Consider the following 25,155-nt stretch of genomic DNA (forward strand, 5'->3'; position numbering starts at 1 on the left):
CTGGGGCTGGTTTTGTTCCACCTGGGGCTTGTCTGGTTGGTCCTGTTTAGAGCAATATCTTTGCCAGAACATGCACCAGATTCTTATATAAGTGGACATGATCATACAGACAGTCAGTCTGTATGATCTGTATGCTGGGGCACATGACAGGGGTCACTGTGATAACTGTGAGCTGTCAGGATGTTGACTGTCTGTGTCAGGTGTCTTTGGGGTGGAAGGCGGTGGGGAGAGGGGCAGTGTTTGAGCTCTGTGGATCTGCTGTGATTCCTCTCTGGCCTGGAGCAACTCTCTCACCTGCTAGCTCAGTGCCTGGATCTCATTTCGCTGCTAACTCTCTGAGCTGCTGCGTCAGCTCTAGCGAGGACTGTTCTCTGTCCTGTAGCTGAAGTCTCAGTGTGGTCAGCTCACTCTGATAGCTGTCCTTCTCTGTCTGGAGCTCTCTCACCTGCTGCATGAGGACTGAAAGTCTCTGTGTGATGTGCTCTGTGTTCGGCCCGAGTTTAGTGTGACATGCACATGTGTCTGAGTGCACAGACTGCTGCTGTTGGAGCACCGTTTCTTTGAGCTGCACCAGCTCCATCTCCAGATTTGTGAAATGCTCCTGGAACAGAGGTATAGATTTGAGCAGAGGGAAGAGGGGTCCTTGGCAGGGCTCTCATTTTCAGCAGTTTCTGCAGGGGCGGGGCTGAGATCTGGGGTGCAGCTCTGTGGATTCTGCTCAGATGACAGACTCTTAGTTAATAAGATTTTCTCGCATTTCATTATTTCACGTGTGGCACTGTAGTCAGCCTGGAATACCTTCAGGTTGCAGACTTCACCAGTTTTAAACAAATCTGCAAAAAGAGTTTCTGAATTGTCTTTAAGAAGTTTCTGCTTATAGATTTTTCTTGCATACTCAGTTTTGACATGAGGGGGATACTGTATGTGCACACAGTCTGTGTAGAGCGGGAAGATCATCTGCATATGGCAGTGGGGTGACTGCAGCTGCTCCTCTGTTTGGCTCATTTTCTCTGGCTCATTTGAATTGATAAATTGAGTCTGGAATAGCCATAGCTGTTAGCTTTTTAGCATTTTTAGCTAAAAAAAAAAACAAACAAACAAATATTTAACATTTTATGCCCTTTTGTTTGGGGGGAAAAAAAGATTGTTCAGTGCAATTTTAGTTGTAGTTACTGCTTCTCCCGATGAGAATTGTTGGATCTAGTCTTGTTTTAAAATGTTCCTCCAATTTTCCTGCAGGTCTGTGCTGCTGTGTTGCTAGAGTCTGATCCTCTGATCCTCTGTGCTGAATGTTTGGTTTTAAAAACAAAAATATTGAATTTTTTTTAGTTCTTTCCATCAAAGTTCAGTTCTGTATGTGGTATTCTCTCAGATTTTGTAAATTTTTTTATATAACTCTCATCTCAAAACGGCAAACAAAGAAGAAAATCTGTCTCTCTTTCAGGAGCAGCTGGATGAGTGACCACGGGGAGAGAGGTCTCCCTCTCAGACGTACATGAAAAAGAATACGCACATGTGACACCTAACTAACTTGTAAGTACTGTTTTTATTTACTTGTATGAACACACTATGTACATCTTTTCATGTGTTTAGTCATTAATAGTTGTGTGCATAGCTATATGCTGTCTAAGAGTGAGACAGATTAAATAACTTGAGGAATCAGGAAGTAACTGTTAGCCATTTCCCTGACTGTCTCAATTCAACATGTGGGACATTATAAAGCATTATCAAGACAGAACACCCAGATGTTCAGTGTTTCATAGTGGGGCTATGAACTTCATGTAGATGTTTAGAATGATGTCCTAAAGACACATCCATTATGAAATATAACATGAATTAATTTGGTTAGTTAATATAAAATTATTTTAATAATAATAATAATAATAATAATAAATTTTATTTGTAAAAGTACTTTACATTTTAAGAAAAAACCTCAAAGTGCTACAGGTCCGTTCCTAAGAACAATATATAGACATTCTTAAAATCCATAAGATCTGCTAAAAAGTAATGTTTTTAATCCCTTTTTAAAAGTCTCGATGGTCTGTGGTGACCTCAGATTGTCCGGGAGGGCATTCCAAATCCGGGGAGCGGCAGAGCAAAAGGCGCGATCGCCCATTGTGCAGAGTTTCGTTTTTGGTATTAAGAGCCGGATCGTGATCGGAGGGATCGTGCTGTAGAAACAGGAGTAAGTAGCTCTTACAGGTAAGGGGGTGCGGTTCCATAAATGCATTGGTGAGTGAGAAGTGAAACCTTGTATTCGATCCTAGCAGAAACGGGAAGCCAGTGAAGCGTGTGGAGGATGGGAGTGATGTGTTCATACTTTCGCACTCTCATCAGGATCCTTGCAGCGCTGTTCTGGACGTACTGTAGATTTTGCAGACTCTTGTTGGGGATCCCGATGAGAAGAGCGTTACAGTAGTCCAGTCTAGAGGAGACGAAGGCGTGAACCAGTTTCTCAGCATCAGCTAAGGTAAGTGTAGAACGGAGTTTTGCGATATTTCTGAGATGATGAAAGGAGATCTTACAGAGATTTTTGATATGGGCTTCAAAGGTGAGTTGTGGATCTTATCTCACACCGAGATTGGTAACTGTTATGGAAAGGGGAATGTCTTGACCAGAGATAGTTATACCAGAAAGTAATTTTGACATTGAAATGGGATTTTGTCTGTATTTGTACGCTTATTACTCGGAAAAATCGAATCCTTAAATCTTACATTTGCCTGTACGGCAATGCCAGTCTGAAGGTATAGCCCAGTTTTAAACCTTTGTCACGGTTTCACTATTTCTGTAAAATTATACAGTGGCCCAACAGAATATCGAACAAAGTGGTATCTGCAAACAAATTATCTTAGACCTTCTCTCAGAACCAACTATTGCAAAACTTTGACAACCAGAAAGTGTCTAAATACTTTGGTTTAATTTTAAACTGTTTAATTGTTTAAAACCTGACAAGAAAAAGTGTGCTTGTGTTGTCTTTCTTTTAAATACATGCCATTTAGTTTGAAAGTTTAATATAGAGGTCGACCAATAGTAGATTTTGCAGATAATGATAACTAGGGTGGTGGGAAAGGCAGATAACCGATGAATCGGTTGATAGTTTTTCTAAATTATTTATAGAATAATAATAAGTAAAAAATGTTATTCTTTCTTTATTATGGTTGGCAAACACAAAAAGTCCAAAATGAATAAAATCCCAGATGCAGTTTTTTTGTTCAACCAAAATCCTATTAATAACTAGAAAAAAATTAAGATTTGGTACATAACACTTAAGTATAAACAAGCCCAAATTACACTGGGGACTCTTATTTTGAAATTGCCAAATTAATTAAAAAAAACTCTCTGCAGCTATCGACAGATTTTTGCCAATAACTGATAGTCTGCAAATATCGCCACTGATTAATCGGTAAAACCTCTAGTTTATTAAATCCTCCAGAGACCCAAGCATGACTGCTGTGTACATTTTCTATTCCCTTTTTTGATTTGTAACTGTGTGTGTGTGTGTATATATATATATATTTATATATATATATGTATGTATGTGTGTGTGTGTGTGTGTGTATTCAGTGCATTCAGAAAGTATTCAGACCACTTCATTATTTTTACTTTATGCTAAAATGCAATCTACACTCCATTCCCCATAAGGACAACACAAAATCAAATTTTTGATAACTTTGCAAATTTATTAAAAGAAAAAATTAAAAATCACATTGACATAATTATTCAATTTATTTGACACTTCAAATTTAGCTCAGGTGCATCACATTTCTCTGGATCATCTTTGAGATGTATCAACACCTTGATTGGTGTACACCTGTGGTAAATACAATTGATTGGACATGATTTTGAATGGCACACACCTGTCTATATAAGGTCTCACAGCTGAAAATTAAAATCAGAGCAAAAACCAAGTCATGAGGTCAAAGGAACTGCCTGCAGAGTTCTGAGAGTTTAAAACTGTCTGTGTGTGAGTTTGTCAAATGAACTGGGTTTGGCATTAGATCAGCTGTGTCTGACTGTCTCTGCTAGGAAGGTCAGTCTCCTGGTTGAAGAGTTGTAAGTCATTCCAATAGCAAATGAGATCACAGCATGTTGACACTCACTTGTGATTTAGAGAAGATGGTCTGACAGCAGAGTTGAATGTTGCTCTGTACTCTTTCTCTTCTGTTCTCCTTCTGTGATCTCTCACATTCTCTTCTTCCAACTTCAGTCCATTGTAACTTTTGTGTGTGATGTCACCATGATACACACATGAGCTGTCTGTGACTTGATTAGGTTCTGGGAGGTGTTTTAATGTTGTTTTTAGGGACAGTTCACCCAAAAATAAAACTTCTCTCATAATTTACTCACCCTCATGCCATCCCAGATTTATATAACTTTCTTTCTTCTGCTGAACATATTTTTGGAAAATATTTTTAGAAGAATATCTCAGATCTGTAATTTAGTAACCATTCTCTTGCATTGTATGGTCCTAGAGAGCTGAGATATTCTAAAAATCTTTGTTTGTGTTCTGCAGAAGAAAAAAAGTCATACACAACATGTCATGAGAACAGAGCGCAGTTCCTGCAGCATGTCAGGGTCGGGACTACCCATGTGCTGTTCTTTGAGTGCCTTGGCTTGGTGGACTTGGACCTGCAGGAGAGCCCTATCATGCAGGGCAGAGGCAGCTGGTCCGGTGGCGCTGTAGGCTTTCGAGGTCAGCGATGACGTCATCCTACAGGCTCTGAAGGAGAGTACCGGGCGGTCCCGCCAGGTGGCAGCGTTCTCAGGACACAGGTGGATCGCAACCGCTCTGTCCACCTGGGGGACCTCCGTGTACCCGTGGGCCACCCCGCCATCCAGGGTAGTGAGAGCGTGGCTGGGAACGGCGCCCTGAGCCAGGGTACCAGTCGTCGAGCCATGAAAGCTGTGGGAAGGACGGAGAGTTCCAGTCCAAACCCACGCTCCGGGCATGCATGTCGGTCATCTGCGCATCAGCGTCAGATGCCTGGATGCTCTCCGATGCAGCAGCAAAGCTCGGATGGAAGGAAGCAAGCGAGCGTGCCGGGGGGGGGCGGGTGGTTTGTTGGGATTTACCCGGCGAAACCAAGCCAGTCGTCATCCCCAAATCGCCTTCATCGCCAGCCGGCACATCCTCAATCCTGTGGGAAGGAGAGACAGTGGGGGTGGGGGGGTCAGCTCAACTGACGTTAACCTTAAGGAAGGAGAGCCGTGACCGCAACGCTGCCATGGTCATGTTCTCGCTGTAAGTGCATGAACCATCCACAAACGCCGCCTCAGTGTGATCGCTGCCCAGGCACATGAGACAGCGTCTGTTGCTGTCGGTCTTGGAGAGATATTGACCGCATCCAGGAACTATACAGAGGAGGAAGGGCATCTTTAAAAAGACGCATCCTGAAAAGAACTGTCTGTGTATTGCTCTTTTATGAGTGAAATTCAAACACTTTTAAAGAGGGGAAAACACTCTTTCAGGCAGTGAAAGCGCTGTCGAAGTGCCCAGAGGCGTGGACTGCACAGCGTGCAGAGAGAGAGAACACCACTAGAAACGTGCTGTAAGATCCAACAGCAGTGCTTCTTGCCAACAGATGTGAGTGGAACAGTGGTGAACTTCATCTTGCTGTTGCACAACCGCTCCGCTCCGAAGAAAAAATCTGACTGACAGACGCACGCCCGCTTCCCTTTATACACATATGTCCGGGGGTGGGACATGCAAATTCTGTCTGCCAATTTCTCATTGGCCTTTTCTCAAGTTCAGAGGTATGCGAGGCTCCCAAGGTAGACCCCTTGTGTCACTTCATTCGACACAACGTTGAGTTAAATATATGGTTAAATATTGTCATTGATGAAAGATTTAGATGCAGCAAATCCCCTCATGAATGTTTTTATTTCACTTTTAGAGGCTGCTTTTATACTGTAGAACCAAGCCATTTTAATTGTAAACCCTCTAGATCCGGCCACAGGAAAAATATCTATCTTTCCTAATAATATTTCTATAGTGAATGACTATCCCACACCGGCTACCACGAAATATAGAGGAATACCCCTGCTTGGATGTCTATTTTCCACTGAGAAAGTTGACCGCATCTCTGATTGGGTGTCGCAACAGGTGATCTCTCTCTCTCTCTCTCTCTCTCTCTCTCTCTCTCTCTCTCTCTAGTGGCTTTTTCCTATGGGCCAAGTGGTATGATGTTCTTTAGGCATAGTTTGGAATAAACTATGTCCACACATCGGTATCCATTCCAACTGATTGTTGTCCATTTAATGAAATATATATATATATATATCTTACAGAGTGTAACACATGTTGCTCTATGGTAAGAACCATATGTTCCCGCCACCTGTCTCCTGATACAACCCATGGGAAGTTTAAATTCCATGTTTAATTAACAGGTGACCACACCCACATCACTGGTGCACACTGCCATCTAGTGGTTTGAACAATCATTACATTTGGTTCTTACACTCTCTCTCTCTCACACACACACACACACACACACACACACACACACACATCCAGCTGTCTATCCTTGTTTATCCAGTAACTTGTTAGAAACAGCACAAGCTGTGATACTATTTCTGAAGTGAACTTTTTGAATTACTACAGAGGCTTTGATGCATAATTTGTTTTGAACCAGCAACGGCAGATTCTGATTCGTCACGTAAGAAAGTAGTTCCATGCACAAATGCGTTTTTTTTTTTATCGTACTTGGTTTTTCCTAATTTTTTTAAATTTACTTGTTTATTGAACTGTTATATATAAGCAATATCACACTCGCAATCGTGCTATATGGCCCTACATCAGCATTGCTGTAATTACCTATGGCACGAGGCCGGCCAAATCACAGCAGTGCTGATGTAGGGCCATATCGCACTCTTGCTCGTGTGATATTGCTTAATTAATTTTATTTTGTCTTTGCACTCTATAAACAAGTGTGTTCCACCAGGCCAATATTGCTAAAGGAATATTCTGGGTCCATTACAAGTTACACTCAGTCGACAGCATTTGTGGCATAATGTTGATTACCACAAAAATCTATTTTTGCTTGCCCCTCCTATTCTTAAAAAAAAAAAAAAAAAAAAAAAAATGGGTTACAGAGGCACTTACAATGTAGGCCTAAGTGAATGGGGCCAATCTGTAAACATTAAAATACTTTCTATTTCAAAAGTATAACCACAAGACAAAAGCAATATGCTTGTTAACATGATTTTAGTGTGATAATTACGCACTACTTTTTCTCAGTGGCGGATCGTCACCATGGACTAAAGGCCACCCCATTGGCCACCCCACTCGCAATTGCTGTTTTAGTCATTTTTTTGGCACAATTTAGTTTAGGTGAAATCATCTCTGTACAAATGTACAAACTTAACATGTGCGCACACCAAGGTCGCCAAACCTCTCCATGCCAGGTGTCATTTTATCCACTTACCCCGCCCCCACAGTCCGACGATATAAAATGCTGCCCGAAAAGTTCTGTGCCACGAAAGACTGATCAATTGCCCCTGCCTGGCCACCCTTTTGAAAAACTCCTGGCTCCACCCTGCCTTTTCTGTGTAAAGTTATAGCCAATTTTACAACATTGCTGCCATGACGATGTAATGTCAGCAAATATTAAATGACTTTACAGCTCAAATAATACATACGTTTTAGCATAATAATTATTGTAAGTGCTTTTATTAAAATTATAAGCTTCAAATTTCTGTCATTAAACCCTTAAAAATGTTACCCCATTCACTTCCATTGTAAGTGCCTCACTGTAACCTCGATTTTTGCTTCTTTTTTTTAAGGAGGGACGAGTCGAAATTTACTTTTGTTGTAATCAACATTATGCCTCAAATGCTGTCGATTGAGCTTAACTTGTCGACTGAGTATTGAACCCAGAATATTCCATTAACTTTGTCAGGTTTTTGATGGTTTATCTATTTTTCTAAAGCACTGCTACTCCCACGCTTTTATTTATGAATAAGGGACAGCGTTTTGCTCCATCTACATTGTGTACTTCTGCGCATATGAAATTGCTTGAAATGCAGGGACGTAATAGCACGAACCTCGTCTTTGGATGCTGTCCATGAGATGAGCGCTGCTGGTGGGCGGTACTTACGGTCAGACTCTGAATCTGACGCAGTGCATCCCGTCGCTCAGCATCCCACATCGGCGTGGACCAGAGACGAGCGGTCACAACATGTACTGTAGAGGTGTACCGTGATGCAAAACAATTATATCATCTAAACGAATGACCGTCGACATCAATTGTTTATCCCACTGCTGTTTTTCGGATCGCATCGCTGCGCGCCCAACCCTCAAAATGGCTGAGATCACTGAAATAGTAGCCGCATACGGTGAGTACAGCAGGCCTTAGCATCCTGACACGCCTGAATCTTCTGGAAAAAAATGTTTGGGATTATGAAATACACCTGCCCTTGGTAAAACAATGCCATGCAATTGTGACAATGTTGCTACAGGGAGTCGTAAAATAAGGAATATAGGCTAACCGATATCATTAGTTTCAGGGTCAGTTCACACCGAACGCGTGTCCGTCCGTGCTGTTTTCATTGTTTTATTCGATGTAAACGCGACAGATGTGCGTCTAGGTTTTTATTTATATGTATTTGTATTTTATTTTTTTTTAGCGCTAAGGCGTGTTCGGTGTGAACGGCCCGTTCGGTGTGAACGGCCCATTAGAAATCAGGGAATATGTATTCCAATCATGTAAGGATCCTTTGTTTTTGTTTTAGTGTTTTGTCTTAGCGTTTGTGAACGTTTCCATGATTGTAAAGTGATTAATTGGAGTGATGAGCAGTGAGATGAAGAGTCGGAATGACGTGATGTCTATTCCGGACTGGACCCGAGAGCCCTTTGTTTGTTAATAACGCATTAAACGCACCGCTGAGATTACAGACTCCACCCAATATTCTCAAACGTCACTGAACATGACACAGGTGTATACATTCTGACTTGTTTGTGGTCGTTTATAAAATATTTAAAGACCAATGCATCTTTCTGATCGTATGCCCAACTTAATATCAGTAATCAAAACCTGATTGTGAAGCGCACGGATGGATTTTGTTCTGGACATTATTGAGGCCCGTGGCTCATCAAATTCTAGCCACATTGTTCTGGAACAGGTGCCGGTGTTTAGGGCAGTAGATAAGCTTTTGACAGCTTTATGTCCTACAGTTTGCAGCGTAGGCAGAGACAGTAAATGTTTGGGTTATAAGGCCTCTCTCCTCACTTTCAGAAATACAGTTTTTGGGGTGACATCTGTAGCTAATGAGGGGGTGACATAAGTATTTTCCTAAATGATAATAATGTCAAAATATATTAGAATTATGTTAGAAAGTCGTTTTTTTTTCCATCAACAGAATAGCTTTAAAACAATGTTAAAGGCATAGTTTTTTAGAAGAATATCTCAGCTCTGTAGGTCCATAAAGCAAATTAATGGTGGCCAGAATTTGTTGGTCCAAAAAGCATATAAAGGCAGAATAGAAGTAATCAATATACTTCCAATGGTTAAATCCATATCTTCAGAAGCGATATGATAGGTGTGGGTGAGAAATAGATCAATATTTAAGTCAATTTTTATTATAAATTCTCTGTCCTGCCCAGTAAATGGCGATATGCACAAATAATGCGAATCATCAAAAGCATAAGGGGAAGAATGTTAGTACCCACACCCATCATATCGTTTCTGAAGTTTTGGATGACTTTATGTGCTTTTTGGTCCTTCAAAGTTCTGGACACCATTCACTTGCATTGTATGGATTTAGAAAGCTGACATATCTTTGTAAAAAAATTAGTTTGTGTTCAGCAGAAATCATATACATCTTGGATGGCATGAGGGTGAGTAAATAATAAGATAATTTCGCTTTCGCTTTAACAGATAAATTAGCTTTAGGTTTTGTTGTTTTTGTCTCACTTTTGTGGAATAATTGAAATCTGTGTTCATAAACTCACTAGGCCTATTTATTCACAATGACAAAATAGAATAGAATGCCTGTTATCAGTTTCAAATCTGATATAAAATGTGCAGTTAAAGGAAAAACATTTATTTTACATTTAGATATAAATTAATTTGTCCTCTCTGATGGTGTCTGATGCAAAAGAGAGTCCTCGGATATGTGTGCCAGCATCTGCTGGTACCACAGTGCCCACCTCCATCTGGCATCTGCATCGGAGAGACATTTACGCTTCAGACACAGTTCCTTTGCCCACACTCACTGTGGGAGGTATTATGTACAATGAGTAGGAGCTTTGCGTGTTTTGGATGACGTAAGATGTAGGATTTGAATGAGGACTTCTGTTAGAAGCTATTCCTCACCATGTTTTACAACTCTGTATCTAATTTTGAGGTAGAAGACATATTTGACGTTTTCTAGAAGTTTTGCTGTATCATCCCAGCATGTGAATCGAAGTATTATCCACTTTGAGCCAAAACAGCACTTTCGCTCAGTGCAGGAGTAGCACATCTGATAATATTACTGTCTTTCAGGGTTGGAAATTAAAGATTTATTTGGATTAATTTAAGCAGCACAGCCCTCTACTCACATGTTAAATAGTCCAGCTTCCTGACAGTGCTGTTTCCTGGCACGATAAAGTAAGGGCGTTGCTACACTGTAAAAAGTGGTTTAGGGAGTGTTTTGTTAATGTAAACAAATACTTTCAGGTTGATTCTGTGATGTTAAATAGTATTTTGAAATTAATAAAACCAGTTAATTTACATTACTACATGAAGCACATTTTTAGTTTGACATTTATTTCAGTGTATGAATCTGTCATCCTCACTCAGAGACAAATGTGCTTGTTTGTCATTTAATCTAATACAGATATGCCTACTTTATATCTCAACATTCTCCCCTGTCCACAGATTAGACATCTGTTACTAAAGAGGAGTTATCTTGATTTCTATCATGAGAAATAAAGAAATACAATGTTCAAACTGACTCAAAAATATTGTAGAATGTAGACCTGACCTGCCATGAAGTGTGTTCTTTTGGAAATGCAGTAGCCAAATAAAAGGTGCATTAAAATTGTGATATTCATGATATTGCTTAATTTTATATCGTCAGCAAAATCATTGCGATTATATCATAAATATTTGATATATCGCTCAGCCCTAGTCCGAGGGTTAGAAATGAAAACAGAAGCATTGTAAACACTGATTATGAATTCAAATTCAAAGTTTCCAGGTGAAATTAACACTAGAGGTGCTACAACAACTGTGAGTTTTATTCACTTTCACACATATCATGAGTACAATGGCTGATTATGACTTTATAAAGACTTATGTTTTGCAATATTACACCCTGCTATGTTATTATATCAAAACATAATTATTTGAAAAACTATACATTTTAACGCTTGTATTACAGATCCACCTAAATTTACACACTTATTCCAATGTGATGAACTTCCACGGTAGCTCAGTGTTGCACGGTAGCTCAGAGTGTTGGACTTTGAAGCTCATGAAGCTCGAAACGAAATTGAAAGTGAAGTGAAAGTTCCATAGAAGCGTCACGATATGATGAGGTTGCTTTAGTAAATGTGCTTTCATGACTAATTTGCTTTTAGAATACTATTGGTAAGGTATAGGCGTTAGTTAAGGGTAGGAGGTCTATTTTGTTCACCTCTCATTTATCATTTAAGACACTATTACTTAGGTTTAGGTTAAAGTTTTGGGTAATGGAGGTACATTTTACTTATTAAAACATCCATCTAATATTCACTTTAAAAATCTAGTCTTATTACAACATAATTTCACTCACTTTTGGCACATTTCACTAGGAAACGGCAGTTAAAAATGTAAAGAAGCACATCATTTTGGATTCCAAATATGTTGTCATTGTCACGTAAATTTTATTAAATGAGGCTAGATTTGTGTGCTGAGTTGTATGCTCTTAACAACTCTGTGTAAATGTGTGTGTAAGGTGGATGTCCATCCTCTTTATTTGTGTGTTCTTTTAGATGATGCATGCCTTTTCCCATTTGGGTGTTTCCAGGTAATTGGAGCAGCTGTTTGTTTTTTTAGGGCCTACCAAAGTCTTGCTTTATCTAGCGATATGGTTGAGGGTCTTTGTTTAGGGTAGAAATTACAGACTGGGAGGAACATTTGCACCCACAACTCCCATTGCTATTCCTCTACCTTCATGTCTGCATTGCAATGAATTATAATAATAAAGGCTCTTCTCCATATATTCTTTTGTGCCTCTCTGTTGTTGTAGTTTTTGTTTTTTATTTAAAAAATGTTTCTCCCTTTTTCTCCCCAATTTGGCTGGCCCAATTCCCAATGCGCTCTAAGTCCTCGTGGTGGTGTAGTGACTCGCGTCAATCCAGGTGGCAGATGACGAATCTCAGTTGCCTCCGCGTCTGAGACAGTCAGTCCACGCATATTATCACGTGGCTTGTTGAGTGTGTTACCGCAGAGACATAGGACATGTGGATGCTTCACATTATTCTATGCGGCATCCACGCACCGCTCAACACGCGCCCCACCGAGAGCAAGAACCACATTATAGTGTCCACAAAGAGGTTAACTCAACATGACTCAACCCACCCTAGCAACCAGGCCAATTGGTTGCTTAGGAAGCCTGACTGGTGTCACTCAGCACGCCCTGGATTCAAACTTGCGACTCCAGGTGTGGTAGACAGCGTCTTAACTTGCTGAGATACCCAGGCACCCCTCTTATTCTTAAATTATCTGCTTCCTCTTTCTCTTTGTCCTCCTCCAACATCGAAGAACCTCTCACAGCCATCCAATATTATGGTTGACCGCAGGCATGTCACATCTCAGAGCTCACTCTTAATGACCTCATAAAATGACATTGCTGAGTGATCAGCATAAAGTTTAATTGTTAATCAAACCAAATGTTTGAGAGCTCTTCTTACAATATCCATAATTTCATCAGCAACACACACAAACAAACACACTCTCCCTTAGGGAGCGTTTCTGTTCTGCTGTCATCAGTCTTAGTCTTTTAATAAATGTCACCGACAACACAAGGACAGGAAGCTTCAGCAAATAAACTGCACTCAGCTTGTCTATCATTTACCGTGAATGTATGCAATACATTTTTATTTATTCTAATATTCTTTGGTTTATTTAAATTTAACTTGAGGCACATTGGAGTGACACTGACAAAATCTTTTCTATTTTTATTTCTAATATCTAAGACTTGATTTCTTTACTATAACTGCTGTCAGTTGATTAAAATGTTTAATTATGATTAATCAAATATTTTGAAAGTGCTGAAGTTTGACTCTAAATATACTTCTTTTCCTGTCAAAATGCATTTATTTCCATCTTAGGAAAGAAAATGCTTTATTAACATTTTCCAAACAAAGCCTTTCACAGTATAGAGATAGAAATGCACACAAATAGCACCAATTCAAGTAACAATAAGCATTGAACATTGTGCTTGCAGACACAAATGTTTCATTCTGCATTTTGGTGATAGTTAAGACTGTGTGCTTCTGTGGTAATTAAAATGTGCCTTACAGGGGTTAAAAAAATACTTGATTTCTATCACAAGTCCCATCTGGGCTTGTTTTGTACATACAGTGTTAAAAGGTCCTTTCTGCATCATTTTGTCACTGACATGGAAGGGCTGTTATGTGTGTCAGTGTAATGACTCCGGGTAGACACATTACAAAGGTTCTGCCGGTAAATGCATTAATCATAATTAAGAAGAATTACATTTTTGAAATGTAAAATATCACTGTCAAATATCACAGTTTTTACAGTGTGGGACTGGTTTTAAGAGTTTGTTATAATCATGCCTTGAGTTTTTCAGTTCTGTTTGGGATGTTGAACTTGTGATCCTTTGCATCATATGGGTAGAGTGGATGAAGTAGGTCTGAAGTGGACTAGTCTTTGTTTTCATGCACCATCTAGAACTGGAAAGAACTGTTGTTTCATTCTTGATGATTAAAGAACAATTGATTTATCACAATGTGAATATAGATAAATTGATTCAATCAAGCTGTTCATCAGCCTATTTATCCCTCTTTGTCTTTCAGATATGTCCCCAGTGCTGGCAGGGTTTATCGGTGCTGGCGTATTGGTTGTCACTGTCATAGCATTAATCTTCATCTGGACTTGCTGTCAGAAACATTATAACAGGACAAGCTACAAGCTCCATGGCATCCACTCAGAACACAGTGACCCTCTCACAGACCCTCCATACAAGTTCATTCACATGCTGAAAGGAATGAGCATCTACCCCGATACATTGACCAGCAGCAAGCGGATCGTACGGGTGGCACGTCAGGCCAAATCTCGCCTTGCTGATGGGACTCAAGTTAACGCAGCAGAGGGTGGTCTGCTGGGAGAGAAACAAATGGAGATGAGGTTCGTGGAAGATGGCCACAAGGTGCCCAGGCTGGAGCGAAAGCTTCCTGTGCATGCTGATTACTGCTGTCTGGAGAGCAGCTCTGCAAGCAGCAGTCAGACCTCCAGTACAACTGTTTCCAGCACGGCCACCCCCTTTACCCCTGCTGACGAGCCAAGCCGCGGGGATCTTAGCATTGCCATCGACTATAACTTCCCCAAGAAGGCCTTAGTGGTCACCATCCTTGAGGCTCGAGGGTTGTCAGCAGTGGAGGGGCAGGCAGGCAGTGCTGACCCCTACGTGAAGATGACCATTCTGCCAGAGAAAAAACATCGCGTAAAGACTCGTGTTCTGAGAAAGACGCTGGAGCCTGTGTTTAATGAGACCTTCACATTTTATGGTGTGCCATACAGCTCACTGTCCGATCTTGTTTTGCACTTCCTTGTCCTGAGTTTTGATCGGTTCTCACGAGACGACGTGATCGGGGAGGCGATGGTTCCACTGGCAGGCGTGGACCCGAGTACAGGCCGAGTCCATATCACTCAACAGATCACTAAGAGGAACATGCAGGTGAGAGCAAGTACAAAACAATGATCTATGGACCCAAAACTCAGTCTGTTCAATAGGATGAATAATTAGTAGCATGTTTCATGCAAACTGTGTGATACAAAAATTATTATTAATTAAGGAGTTGATTTTCAGGGGTATTTTTTTTTCTTCGAAGAATATAAAAACAAATAGTGTGTTGTTTATTTATGTCAAATAATTTAATCCCATACCTAACCCATAACTAGATATGAGGATCAAATTATAAAAAATAAAAAAAAACTTGTGCTGTTGAACAGCATAACTAATCGGATCCACTAGCTAGATCAGCACTAACCTGCATATATCAACCTGGACTTAAATTTGCATTTAACTGTGAGTTCCTATATGTAATTCATGCTTGTGCTTTGTGATTCATCTGGATGCTTGTTATGTGTCTGGCACTTGTATGAGCTCAGCAGCACTGACTCACTGCTCAGATTATGTTTCATCCTCCTACTGCAGTTTGTAAAAGGGAATGTTAGTCATTGATACATTTGCAAATCCTTCTGCCTGTTGGGTGGGTTTAGACGATACATAGACAATCCTGTTATCACATACTTGAAATCCTGTCCATGCCTCTGCACAGAACCAAAGTGGATAAGCTGTGAAGACAAATGGCAAACGAGCGTGAATGTATGTACAGATGAGAAATACAATTCATCACATAACTTTGTTTGTTTGTTTGTGTCACTCCAGTGTGTGAGCCATGGAGAGCTGCTGGTCTCTCTGTCGTATCAACCAGTCTCTCACAGACTCAGCGTGGTGGTGTTAAAAGCAAAACACCTTCCAAAACTGGACATCACTGGCCTGTCTGGCAGTAAGTGTTCACTCACACAAGCACACAAATGCAGAAACATGCATTCACCAAAAAACACAAAGTCATAAACATACAGACAGAGGCATAAACTGAAACATTCCAAAAACAAACACTTCTCTTGTTTAGCTAAACAACACAGTAATAATGAATATATAAAGGAAAAAAAGGAACATTTCTGTGGATGCCTCTCTCCGGAGTTCTCCTAAAGAATTCTGGATCTGTAATGTTCAGTTCCAGAGGACAATTGTATTGCTCAGTGGATATTCTTTCATAGCTCAGGAGATGTAATGGCAATAAAATAAAAACAAATCAGAAAATTGTTAAATCAGGATCTTGAATGAAGACACTGCCATGGGACAGCCCTATACAACAACCAAACTCTAAATCCCATAATACTCCATGGCATCTACATATGCCTTTCTGACTAGTTATATACACCAAGCACAATTACCATTAACAATTGGTAGTAACACTACCATTTGAAACTTTGAGACTTTGCTACATAATACCAAAATATTTGCACACTTGTTCACTTATCGGAATGTATTTAAATACAATACATACAGTATATACACATGTACATGCAAATTTATAATTTGTCATGTAATACATAAGTAATCGCTTTTAATCACATTATTTTTTGCCATTTTTCGTGATTAATCACAGATTTTGAAAGTGCTGAAATTTGACTCTAAATATACTTATTTTACTGTCAAAATGAATTTATTTCCTTCTTAGGAAAAAACTAAACAATATGTAACAATATAATGCTTTATTAACATTTTACAAACAAATCCTTCCAAAGTATAAAGATAGAAATGCACAAAATAGCATCAATTCAAGTAACATTAAACGTTTCCCAAAGTATAAGGTTGACTAATTAAAAGAACAAGTCTCCTCATAGGTTACATATTCATTGCAATTGGTATTAAATCTCTTAAACTCTCATCCTCCACAATATTTATCTGTTGGTAGACTCTGACTTTGTGCTTTGTTACATCAATCGTGAAGCTGCATTCATGATTTGCATCAGGGCGTCAGTTCTAGAGTCAAGCGCTGCTTTGAACGCCACATAAAAAGTGCTTGCAGACACAAATGTTTCATTCTGCATTTTGGTGATAGTTAAGACTTGATGTGCTTCTGTGGTAATTAAAATAGGCTGAAAAATACTTTATTTTTGTCACAATTCCCATCTGGCCTTGTTTGGTACAACAAATAGCTTCAAGAGCTTCTTTCTCCATTATTTGATCACTGACACGGAAGCGCTGTTTTGTGTGTGTGTGTGTGTGTGTGTGTGTGTGTGTGTGTGTTGTGAAGTGTGTGTCAGTGTAATGACTCGAAAGCAGACACATTACAATGTTTCTGCCCTTATAACCAATTTTTATGCTGGTTTATACTGTATTAATTGTAATAAAAAAAGTTAATCTTTTTAAATGTATCGCGAGTTAACTTTGACAGCTCTAATTATAAGTATTCTAATTATATTCCGCTTTAATTTATTCATATATTTTTATTCAGGAAAAGAGTTTCACTGCCTATACAATACCACTGTTTATGTGTGTGATAAATAAAAGACTTTGACTTTGTCATTGAGATCTATAAAATTAATGTGGATGGTACTGCTCAGATAATTTGGTCTCGAAAGGTTTTGATAAAAAATGGTTGAGTTGCAGACTTTTGGCCTTTATTTTGGCATTTCTGAGCACTGTGTAGGACATTCAGATCTCTTCTGAAACTTAGGAGATTTAATTTAATTGCTGTCTCTCTAGGAGAAGCAATTGAGATTTGCAATTGTAAGTTGTGGAGATCTCATTTGTAATTCTTTCTCTCCAATGTGTTCTGACCATCTTTTGCCTCTCTTGTCAGATATATGGGCAACCCTCTAGGACTGAACACATTTTAAAGTCAGTTTGAATGTATTTTCTGACCTAATGGCATGCCACCTTTTATTTTCCAGACCCTTACGTGAAGTTAAATGTGTTCTGTGGCCACAAGCGCATTGCCAAGAAGAAAACGCATGTGAAGAAGTGTACACTTAACCCTGTCTTTAACGAATCCTTCATCTACGATGTACCGGCTGAGTTGCTGCCAGACATCTCTATTGAGTTCCTGGTCATGGACTTTGACCGCACCACTAAAAACCAGGGCTTGGGACGCCTGATGCTTGGCTCCAACAGCCCCTGCCCCTCGGGTGCTGCTCACTGGCAAGAGGTCTGCCAAAACCCACGGCGCCAAATCCCAAAGTGGCACACGCTCAGTGAATATTAGAGCTTCACTGCACACTCCCCACACACCTCAACACGGGCACAGTGAAACCTAACAGGAGTTAGAGTTATGTAAAAGATGCCTTTGATACCATCTCTGAAGTAGAAGGTAATTGGGGTTACATCATTGCTGTTGTGATTATGGGCCATGGAAATAAATCTTTTTAAACAAATCTACTGTATAATTAATGCCACTGAACACCAGTAAACACTAGCAACACCAGTTGTACAATCTAAAACACAAACAAACTTGATAAATGTTAATGATAACAAGACCAGAATATAATATAACATGTTCACAGACTGTTCACAAACATTTATTCTGAGTGTATTCTGAGGTTTGGCTCTAATTAAATTGTATAAGATGTCTGAGTGAATAGACCTCTCCATGCACTGGCTTTTGCTGCCCTTATTGCATGTCTGAACAATGCTCCATATTTAACACCAGGGCAGGACACAGAGCAGGACATGGTGTGAACTATGGATTTGTGACATTAAAATTAGCTGCATCTGTGTGTGTGTGCCATGACTCCTAACAGTTGAACAACACTTTTTTGGTATTGCGGGGTCTGATTTATCGAGTTTCCCCTTGCATCCAAAGGAGCTTGAGATGGCCAGCTTATCATATGTACTGATTCTCCACTGTATCACCAATGCACTAAAGTGACACAGAGGTAGTATGATCTTCAAGGATGATTCGTTCTGTTCTGCTTAGACTGTCTAGATGTTTCAAAGATTTGTGCTGTGTCACATTCTCCACAGCTACAAGTTAAGTCATGTGATTGTACAACAAAACTTTAGCAGCACTCAGGATCTGATTTATTGCTTGTGCAACAATTTCAGCATGCACTATGTGGATAAATCTCTCCCTGAAAATGTTAATCTGCACTGCTATGCTATAAACACACTCTAAATGTCACTGTCTTATGAAGTACTGCAATTTCATACATCAGAGCTTCACTTCACAGCTGCTTTTACAGATTTCTCCATCCAATGTCATCACATGCTCTTTTTGATGTGGATTGGATCCACTGTCTTTTTAAATCCTGTGTGATATAGAGATATCAAAGAGGGGAGTACAGTTTAAAAGTGGAAAACTTTTAGCATGTTAAAGGACGTTCTGATCCTTGTGGTGTGATGTGTTTGAGAAATGGAAGGGAAGGATTCATTTTATTTGTAGTTCATAAAATCCTGGAAGTATGTGTTCATATAATCTCATCAATCGCAATACTACAGGTTTTATACATTGACCTCACTTATATGTGAGTATACCTCACTTCTTCATCTATTCATCCAGTATCAATTCTCCACCCCAGTTCCCCCTTCCTGTCATAGGCCACATCCAAACTAATATGTTTTATTTGAAAACGCATTGATTTCACAACGTTTACACCTCTCATCCACACTGGAACAGTGTTTTCCTCCACCGAAAACAGTGTTTCAAAAAAGGCTCCCCATTACCACATAACGATGCGTTAGGAAACTGAAAACAGTTGAGTTTCAAACTTAAACATATTAGTGTAAACATGGCCAAAGTTAGAGTCCAAGGGTGAACTTCGACCTTGTACCATTTTCCACATCATTCTTATATGAACATGTAAACTTGTACAGTGATGTTTTTTTAATTTATTTTTTTATAGTCTGCTTCTCTTTAAATTGTTTGCCAATGTGCATGCTGATAACCTGGACATTTATCTCTGATTCACTGTCTGAGAAGTCTGAGTCTGGCATGGAGCAAACTGTGGTCCATATGGAGTCAGAACTTGCCCAGGACATTTGTGACCCAGCAGAGCAGGGCATACCACGGATTTTGGAAGATGCAGACTCGAACATACAGTTCTCATGTCACTTACTCATACACAACTTTGACATGTGGTCTTATGCCATTTCTGGTTTTCAAACATCACATTAATACCAATTAGCCACTGGCATTCATCTGGTCTGGTCAAATGCTTCTCTATCATCGAAGAATTGGATAGACACTGGTGTAAACTGCAATTCTTGCTGGTAAAATGCTTCTTTTCATTCGAGCTTCTGAAGTGCTCTCCCTGTATAAAAGCATATCCTACCCACTCAATAATGTCCATCATGTACGAAACACTTTTTTGTATCTGATTGCTGGTATGACAAAATCTAAAGATAATAAAAGGTTCAAACCATGTGAGATTCAACCAGCGTTGGGTGTATCTGATTACAAAGTAATTAGTTATTGTAATCTATTTACTTTTAGTAAAAAAAAGAAACATTACCTTTTAAATTCTTGTAATCAGAATAGAGTTACTGACTTTCAATTTATGTAATTACTTTTAAGTACATTACTCACGCTAATGTAATATGTACTGTCTAATACATTTAAAATATGTCTTTTAGCATTTCTGTGACAGCTAAATGGTGTGTGACAATGAATTATATAAACACTTTGAATTTGAATTTTGGAAAAGTGATTTAGAAAGTAACTTGAAAGTAATATAATTAGTAATGTGATTACTTTTGATATGAAGTAATCAGTAAAGTAATCTAATTTCATTTTTAGAGAATTAATTAGTAATTTACAGTGAAATACCCAACACTGGATACAACACACATGATGACAAATAACACAATAGTTGAAAAAAACAACAACAACAAAGTTGTTTGTGCTCCATGCATGATCACTTTGGTGTTAAAAACATAAATTGGCAGGACAATGTGCAAAATGTTGTTTTAGTGCAAACTAAAAATGATCTTCTATCTGCAAAATATTGTGAGATCAATGATAATGTTGCACACCCACCTGTATGTTAGTGTTCTTAACATCCACTGAATGTGCTAAATAAATGACACACAAGTGAATTCTCTCCCGTGTCTTTAATGTCATAAATCTCATGTAAATAATGTTATTTGAGTAATCATGTGTTGTTATATTTTCAGTCTGAACCACAATGTAAACATGTCAGTTGAGCGTTGTCTTCCATTTGGAAAAAATGCTTATAGAGATGATTTATACAATATAAAATAAATCAAAAACTATTTTAAATCTCAAGATATCTCAGGAGTACAGAATATTTGTTAAAATTAATGGTAATAAGGCTCTAAACAGTGCTTCAATTACTGTAAAATGAAATAATTGACCAGTTACCAAATTAAAATATGATGGTCAATTTTGTCTTGCTTTTTTATCACCGAGAATGTTACAATTCTGATATTTAAATGTTACCAGCAGTATTTGTGTGGGGAATGAGAAAATACAATAGTGGCCTCTATAAACCTAGGAAACTCCGATCAATTGCAACATCTTTGACTGAGACATTTCCCAGGCTCAAACAGTCAAAGCACTGTTTACACTTACCCTACTAATGATTGGGAAAAACCTGTTTACTGAATACATTTTAGCTGGGAATGGGTTTTTGTTTTTACATGCTACGTAAGATAACCTTAATGTAGTACATCTCCAATGCAAGATTGATTTTCTCGGTTCATTTCTTGATAAATTCATTAAGGAATGCCTGACGACACTCTGTAAACAGCAGGCATATTCATATGCTGCAAGTTTAGGTTACATTCTTTTCTAGTTATATTATAAAGAGATATGAACTCAAGTCACTCAAAATATTCTTTCATTAAGGTCACTCAATCAGACCATTTTCATAAAATACAGGATAATAAAGCTGTAAAGCAACTTCTTGTCTTTTGATTACAAAAATAACCTATACTGGTAATTTAGTAACTGTTATACATATAGAAATGTGTACTGCTCTTTCACAGAAAAAAATAAAGGGTATAGTCTTGGTCTAAAATACACATGCTGGTAACCCATGATAGACTTTTGTTCATCTGAGTCAATGAAAGTGGTCCAAAGAGCAAACGTATGACACTGGAGAAATGTCAGTGAAACAGATTAAATAAAATCACTTACACCTGATGGTTTCATGGAAAATGTGGCGTTTCACACTGCCAAGACCATTGTGACCATTGAGTCAAGTTCATGGGTCAACCAACTGACTGGCAAGCAATGCTTTAAGAAATCTCTCAGCATGTGTGGACCAGCCACACCCTAAATGTGAAGCACATGCAACTAACATGGAAAAACTATAAAATCATCTAAACAAAACCCTCTTTTCAGACTCTGCTTACAGAAGAGTGAGGCATAATAGAAAGGGCAAAACTAGTGTGTTTGCAACAAATATCTAAGAAATCTATTTCTATTTTTAAGGACTCAATGTCATTCACCTTAAAGGTAAGACAATTCAGATGTTGTTGCTCAAATTATTTATTTTTTCTTTCAACAGTCTGCTCAGAAATAACTAGCATAATTTTTTTTAGAGTCAAACAACAATAATAGGTTGTGAGATACATGGCTAACATACAAAGTATTATAATGTATTTTTTGGAGATCTACCAATAGATTATTTTTATACAAGCAATACATAATTTTATTGTTTAAGTGTCCGATAACCAATTACAGAACCAATTTTAATTATTGTTTTATTTTGACACAACTAAATCAGAGTACTACAATAAGAAAAGGTTAGGCATTATTAATTTCTTCTAATTATAATTTTTATTAATAATAATTATAATAATACAAAAATATTATTATAATTGTTGTTGTCAATAATGTCATCATATTTATGTGGAGTAATTCATGCAAACAATACATTACATAAGTTATATTACCTGTAAACACTGTTGATTCCTGTTGAATGCAGGTTATGGGATTGTTAGACCTACAAATTGTGGTGCCATTGAGTGCCAATTATCTGTACACCGTATATTAAAGAACCGATAACCGACAGCTCTGTCTGACTTGAAGTCTTTAAAAGAATTAACAGTGACATGAGTTTCAAAGCTTTACAAGGCTCATTTTATGTCTGATTTTGCTATTAAAAGTATTTTTCTACTTATTCCACTCATAGATATTAAACTCTGTACAGGCAACCAAAGTCATTCTGTAAGGACACTCCGGTTTTCTGACAAAGAACCAAATAATTTTTTTCAGATTTGTTCATTTCTGCTGTTTGTTATTATTAACTATTCATTGGAATATATATATATATATATATATATATATATATATATATATATATATATATATATATATATATATATATATATATATATTAATTCCAAATTCAAATTAATTAGAATGTTATGTTGGTAAACACTTTGTGTGGCCCCTGTGTGAATAGGTGAATTTGAAAACAAATGTCTAAAAAGCTTGTGCGAATGCTTTAATCAGGTTTGACACAGTTGGATTTTATTGCATCAGAGAAAGCTCTCAAGAACCCATTGATCTTGAGATTTAATTTGAATATATGTTTTGAGCCTCAAGACTTCAAACAAAATTCTAAAGTCATTTTTTGAACGATCTCATTGGTTTTGGTTTGAGGGATTGGGACATTGCCTGAAATGACATTTCAGGGTCACCAGCGAAGACAGCTTCTTCCCTGTTTTGTTTGACAATTCTATTCAATAAAAACACCTGTGTAAAATATCCAAGACATATTTTGATGACAGTAATTTGTGATCTTGCCTGTGACCTGCTGGTTGAACAGATTTGGTGATTCTTTTATTTTGTATTTTAACATTTGATTGCTGGGTACATTCTGACCCCTGTAGTTTAAATACTTAATTACATTTCCACAGTGAGTGGGTCTAACATAGGCTGGTATTGTCAAGTGATATCAGCTGACTTCCCCATGGGAAGGTCACACATTTATTAAACAGGGAACGTTTTGATATTCTCAAATCGCATGATTTTTCGGAAACGTTACACTGTTTATACTGAATGTACGTCAATACATTAATATGAGAATGAATATTCATCCATCTTCCAAAAACATCAGCATATTAAAGGGACAGTTCACCCAAAAATTTAAATTCTCTCATCATTTACTCACCTTCATGCCATCCCAGATGTGTATGACTTTCTTTATTCTGCTGAACACAAACGAAGATTTTTAGAAGAATATCTCTAATTTTGAAGCATAAAAGTAATCCATATGACTACAGTGGTTTAATCAATGTCTTCTGAAGTTAACCAGTCAATTTTGGGTGGGAACAGACCAAAATGTATCTCCTATACACTGTACTTCTTGCCATTGTAGTCTCGGAATGATCATGATTTCAAGCTAGATTACACTTGACTGCTGATGTCAAGATGTTTTGTGAAAAAGGAGTTATATTTATTCCAAAACCGATCCAAAATAATTTTTCCTTTAAAATGTATAAATACATTATATATGTGTGTGTGTGTGTGTGTGTGTGTGTGTGTGTGTGTGTGTGTGTGTGTGTGTGTGTGTGTGTGTGTGTGTGTGTGTGTGTGTGAGCGTGTATTTATCACTTTGTGGGGACCAAATGTCCCCATAAGGATAGTAAAACCCGAAATTTTTTGACCTTGTGGGGACATTTTGTCGGTCCCCATGAGGAAAACAGCTTATAAATCATACTAAATGATGTTTTTTGAAAATGTAAAAATGCAGAAAGTTTTCTGTGAGGGTTAGGTTTAGGGGTAGGGTTAGGTTTAGGGGATAGAATATAAAGTTTGTACAGTATAAAAAACATTATGTCTATGGAAAGTCCCCATAAAACATGGAAACACAAGCGTGTGTGTGTGTGTGTGTGTGTGTGTGTGTGTGTGTGTGTGTGTGTGTGTGTGTGTGTGTGTGTGTGTGTTGATTGTTGCACCCCAACAAATGTTTCTGTGAATTATGAATGTATTGTTTTCACTATTCTGACTCCACAGAGTAAAGCAGACATGTCTTCAACACAAAACAATGAGGTAAGATTGGTTTTCATGGATCTGTAGACCACAGCTAGACCAATAACAATATAATAACATACTTGTCTTGCCTCTGTAGGGGAATGTGTTGAAGCGTGTGGTAAAACTGCCACTAGTCAGCTCAGCGCTGCAGCAGGCCATTGCCGTCTACATGGATGTGAAAGGTCGTTATCCCCTGCTTGGGTTTATGGGCATTGTAGCCAAGCTGGGTATCCGTAGTGCATCCATGACAGCCATGCAACAAGCAGCACCTCTGTTACAGAACCTAGCACCTGAGAGTGAGTCACTCACATTCATGCACATGGTACATCTAAAAAATTAACATAAGTTCAGATAAACCTGAATACTTCTCTTAAATTTTTCAATGGAAATTAAAAGCTTACACCACCGCCAGCAAAAAAAGATTT

The 25,155-nt window shown here is 38.3% G+C and overlaps 2 protein-coding genes across 4 annotated transcripts in view; both read left to right on the forward strand.

Moving 5' to 3' along the window:
* The first annotated feature begins 458 nt into the window (after window positions 1–458).
* Window positions 459–20,812, forward strand: LOC127655459 (synaptotagmin-11-like). Of its 3 annotated transcripts, none has more exons than XM_052143294.1 (7): window positions 459–612; window positions 1,445–1,533; window positions 2,032–2,185; window positions 2,268–2,470; window positions 14,009–14,889; window positions 15,604–15,724; window positions 17,682–20,812. In XM_052143294.1, the coding sequence occupies exons 5-7, from the start codon at window positions 14,011–14,013 to the stop codon at window positions 17,990–17,992; spliced, it is 1,311 nt and encodes a 436-aa protein (XP_051999254.1). In that variant the 5' UTR covers window positions 459–612; window positions 1,445–1,533; window positions 2,032–2,185; window positions 2,268–2,470; window positions 14,009–14,010; the 3' UTR covers window positions 17,993–20,812. The 3 variants fall into 3 exon arrangements, with proteins under 3 accessions (XP_051999254.1, XP_051999253.1, XP_051999252.1); XM_052143293.1 differs by having other exon boundaries at window positions 2,271–2,470; XM_052143292.1 differs by lacking the exons at window positions 459–612; window positions 1,445–1,533; window positions 2,032–2,185; window positions 2,268–2,470 and adding an exon at window positions 8,098–8,334.
* Window positions 20,813–22,097: 1,285 nt separating this feature from the next.
* LOC127655488 (perilipin-5-like) overlaps window positions 22,098–25,155 on the forward strand; it is a 33,763-nt gene continuing 30,705 nt past the window's right edge. Inside the window, exons 1-3 of the mRNA XM_052143342.1 lie at window positions 22,098–22,204; window positions 24,713–24,748; window positions 24,828–25,026. Of these exons, the coding sequence (XP_051999302.1) occupies window positions 22,187–22,204; window positions 24,713–24,748; window positions 24,828–25,026 (253 nt within the window). The 5' untranslated portion in view covers window positions 22,098–22,186. The remainder of the gene's footprint in view (window positions 22,205–24,712; window positions 24,749–24,827; window positions 25,027–25,155) is intronic.

Source organism: Xyrauchen texanus, chromosome 15 (genome assembly GCF_025860055.1).
Source record: "Xyrauchen texanus isolate HMW12.3.18 chromosome 15, RBS_HiC_50CHRs, whole genome shotgun sequence".
NCBI classification, from domain to species: domain Eukaryota; kingdom Metazoa; phylum Chordata; class Actinopteri; order Cypriniformes; family Catostomidae; genus Xyrauchen; species Xyrauchen texanus.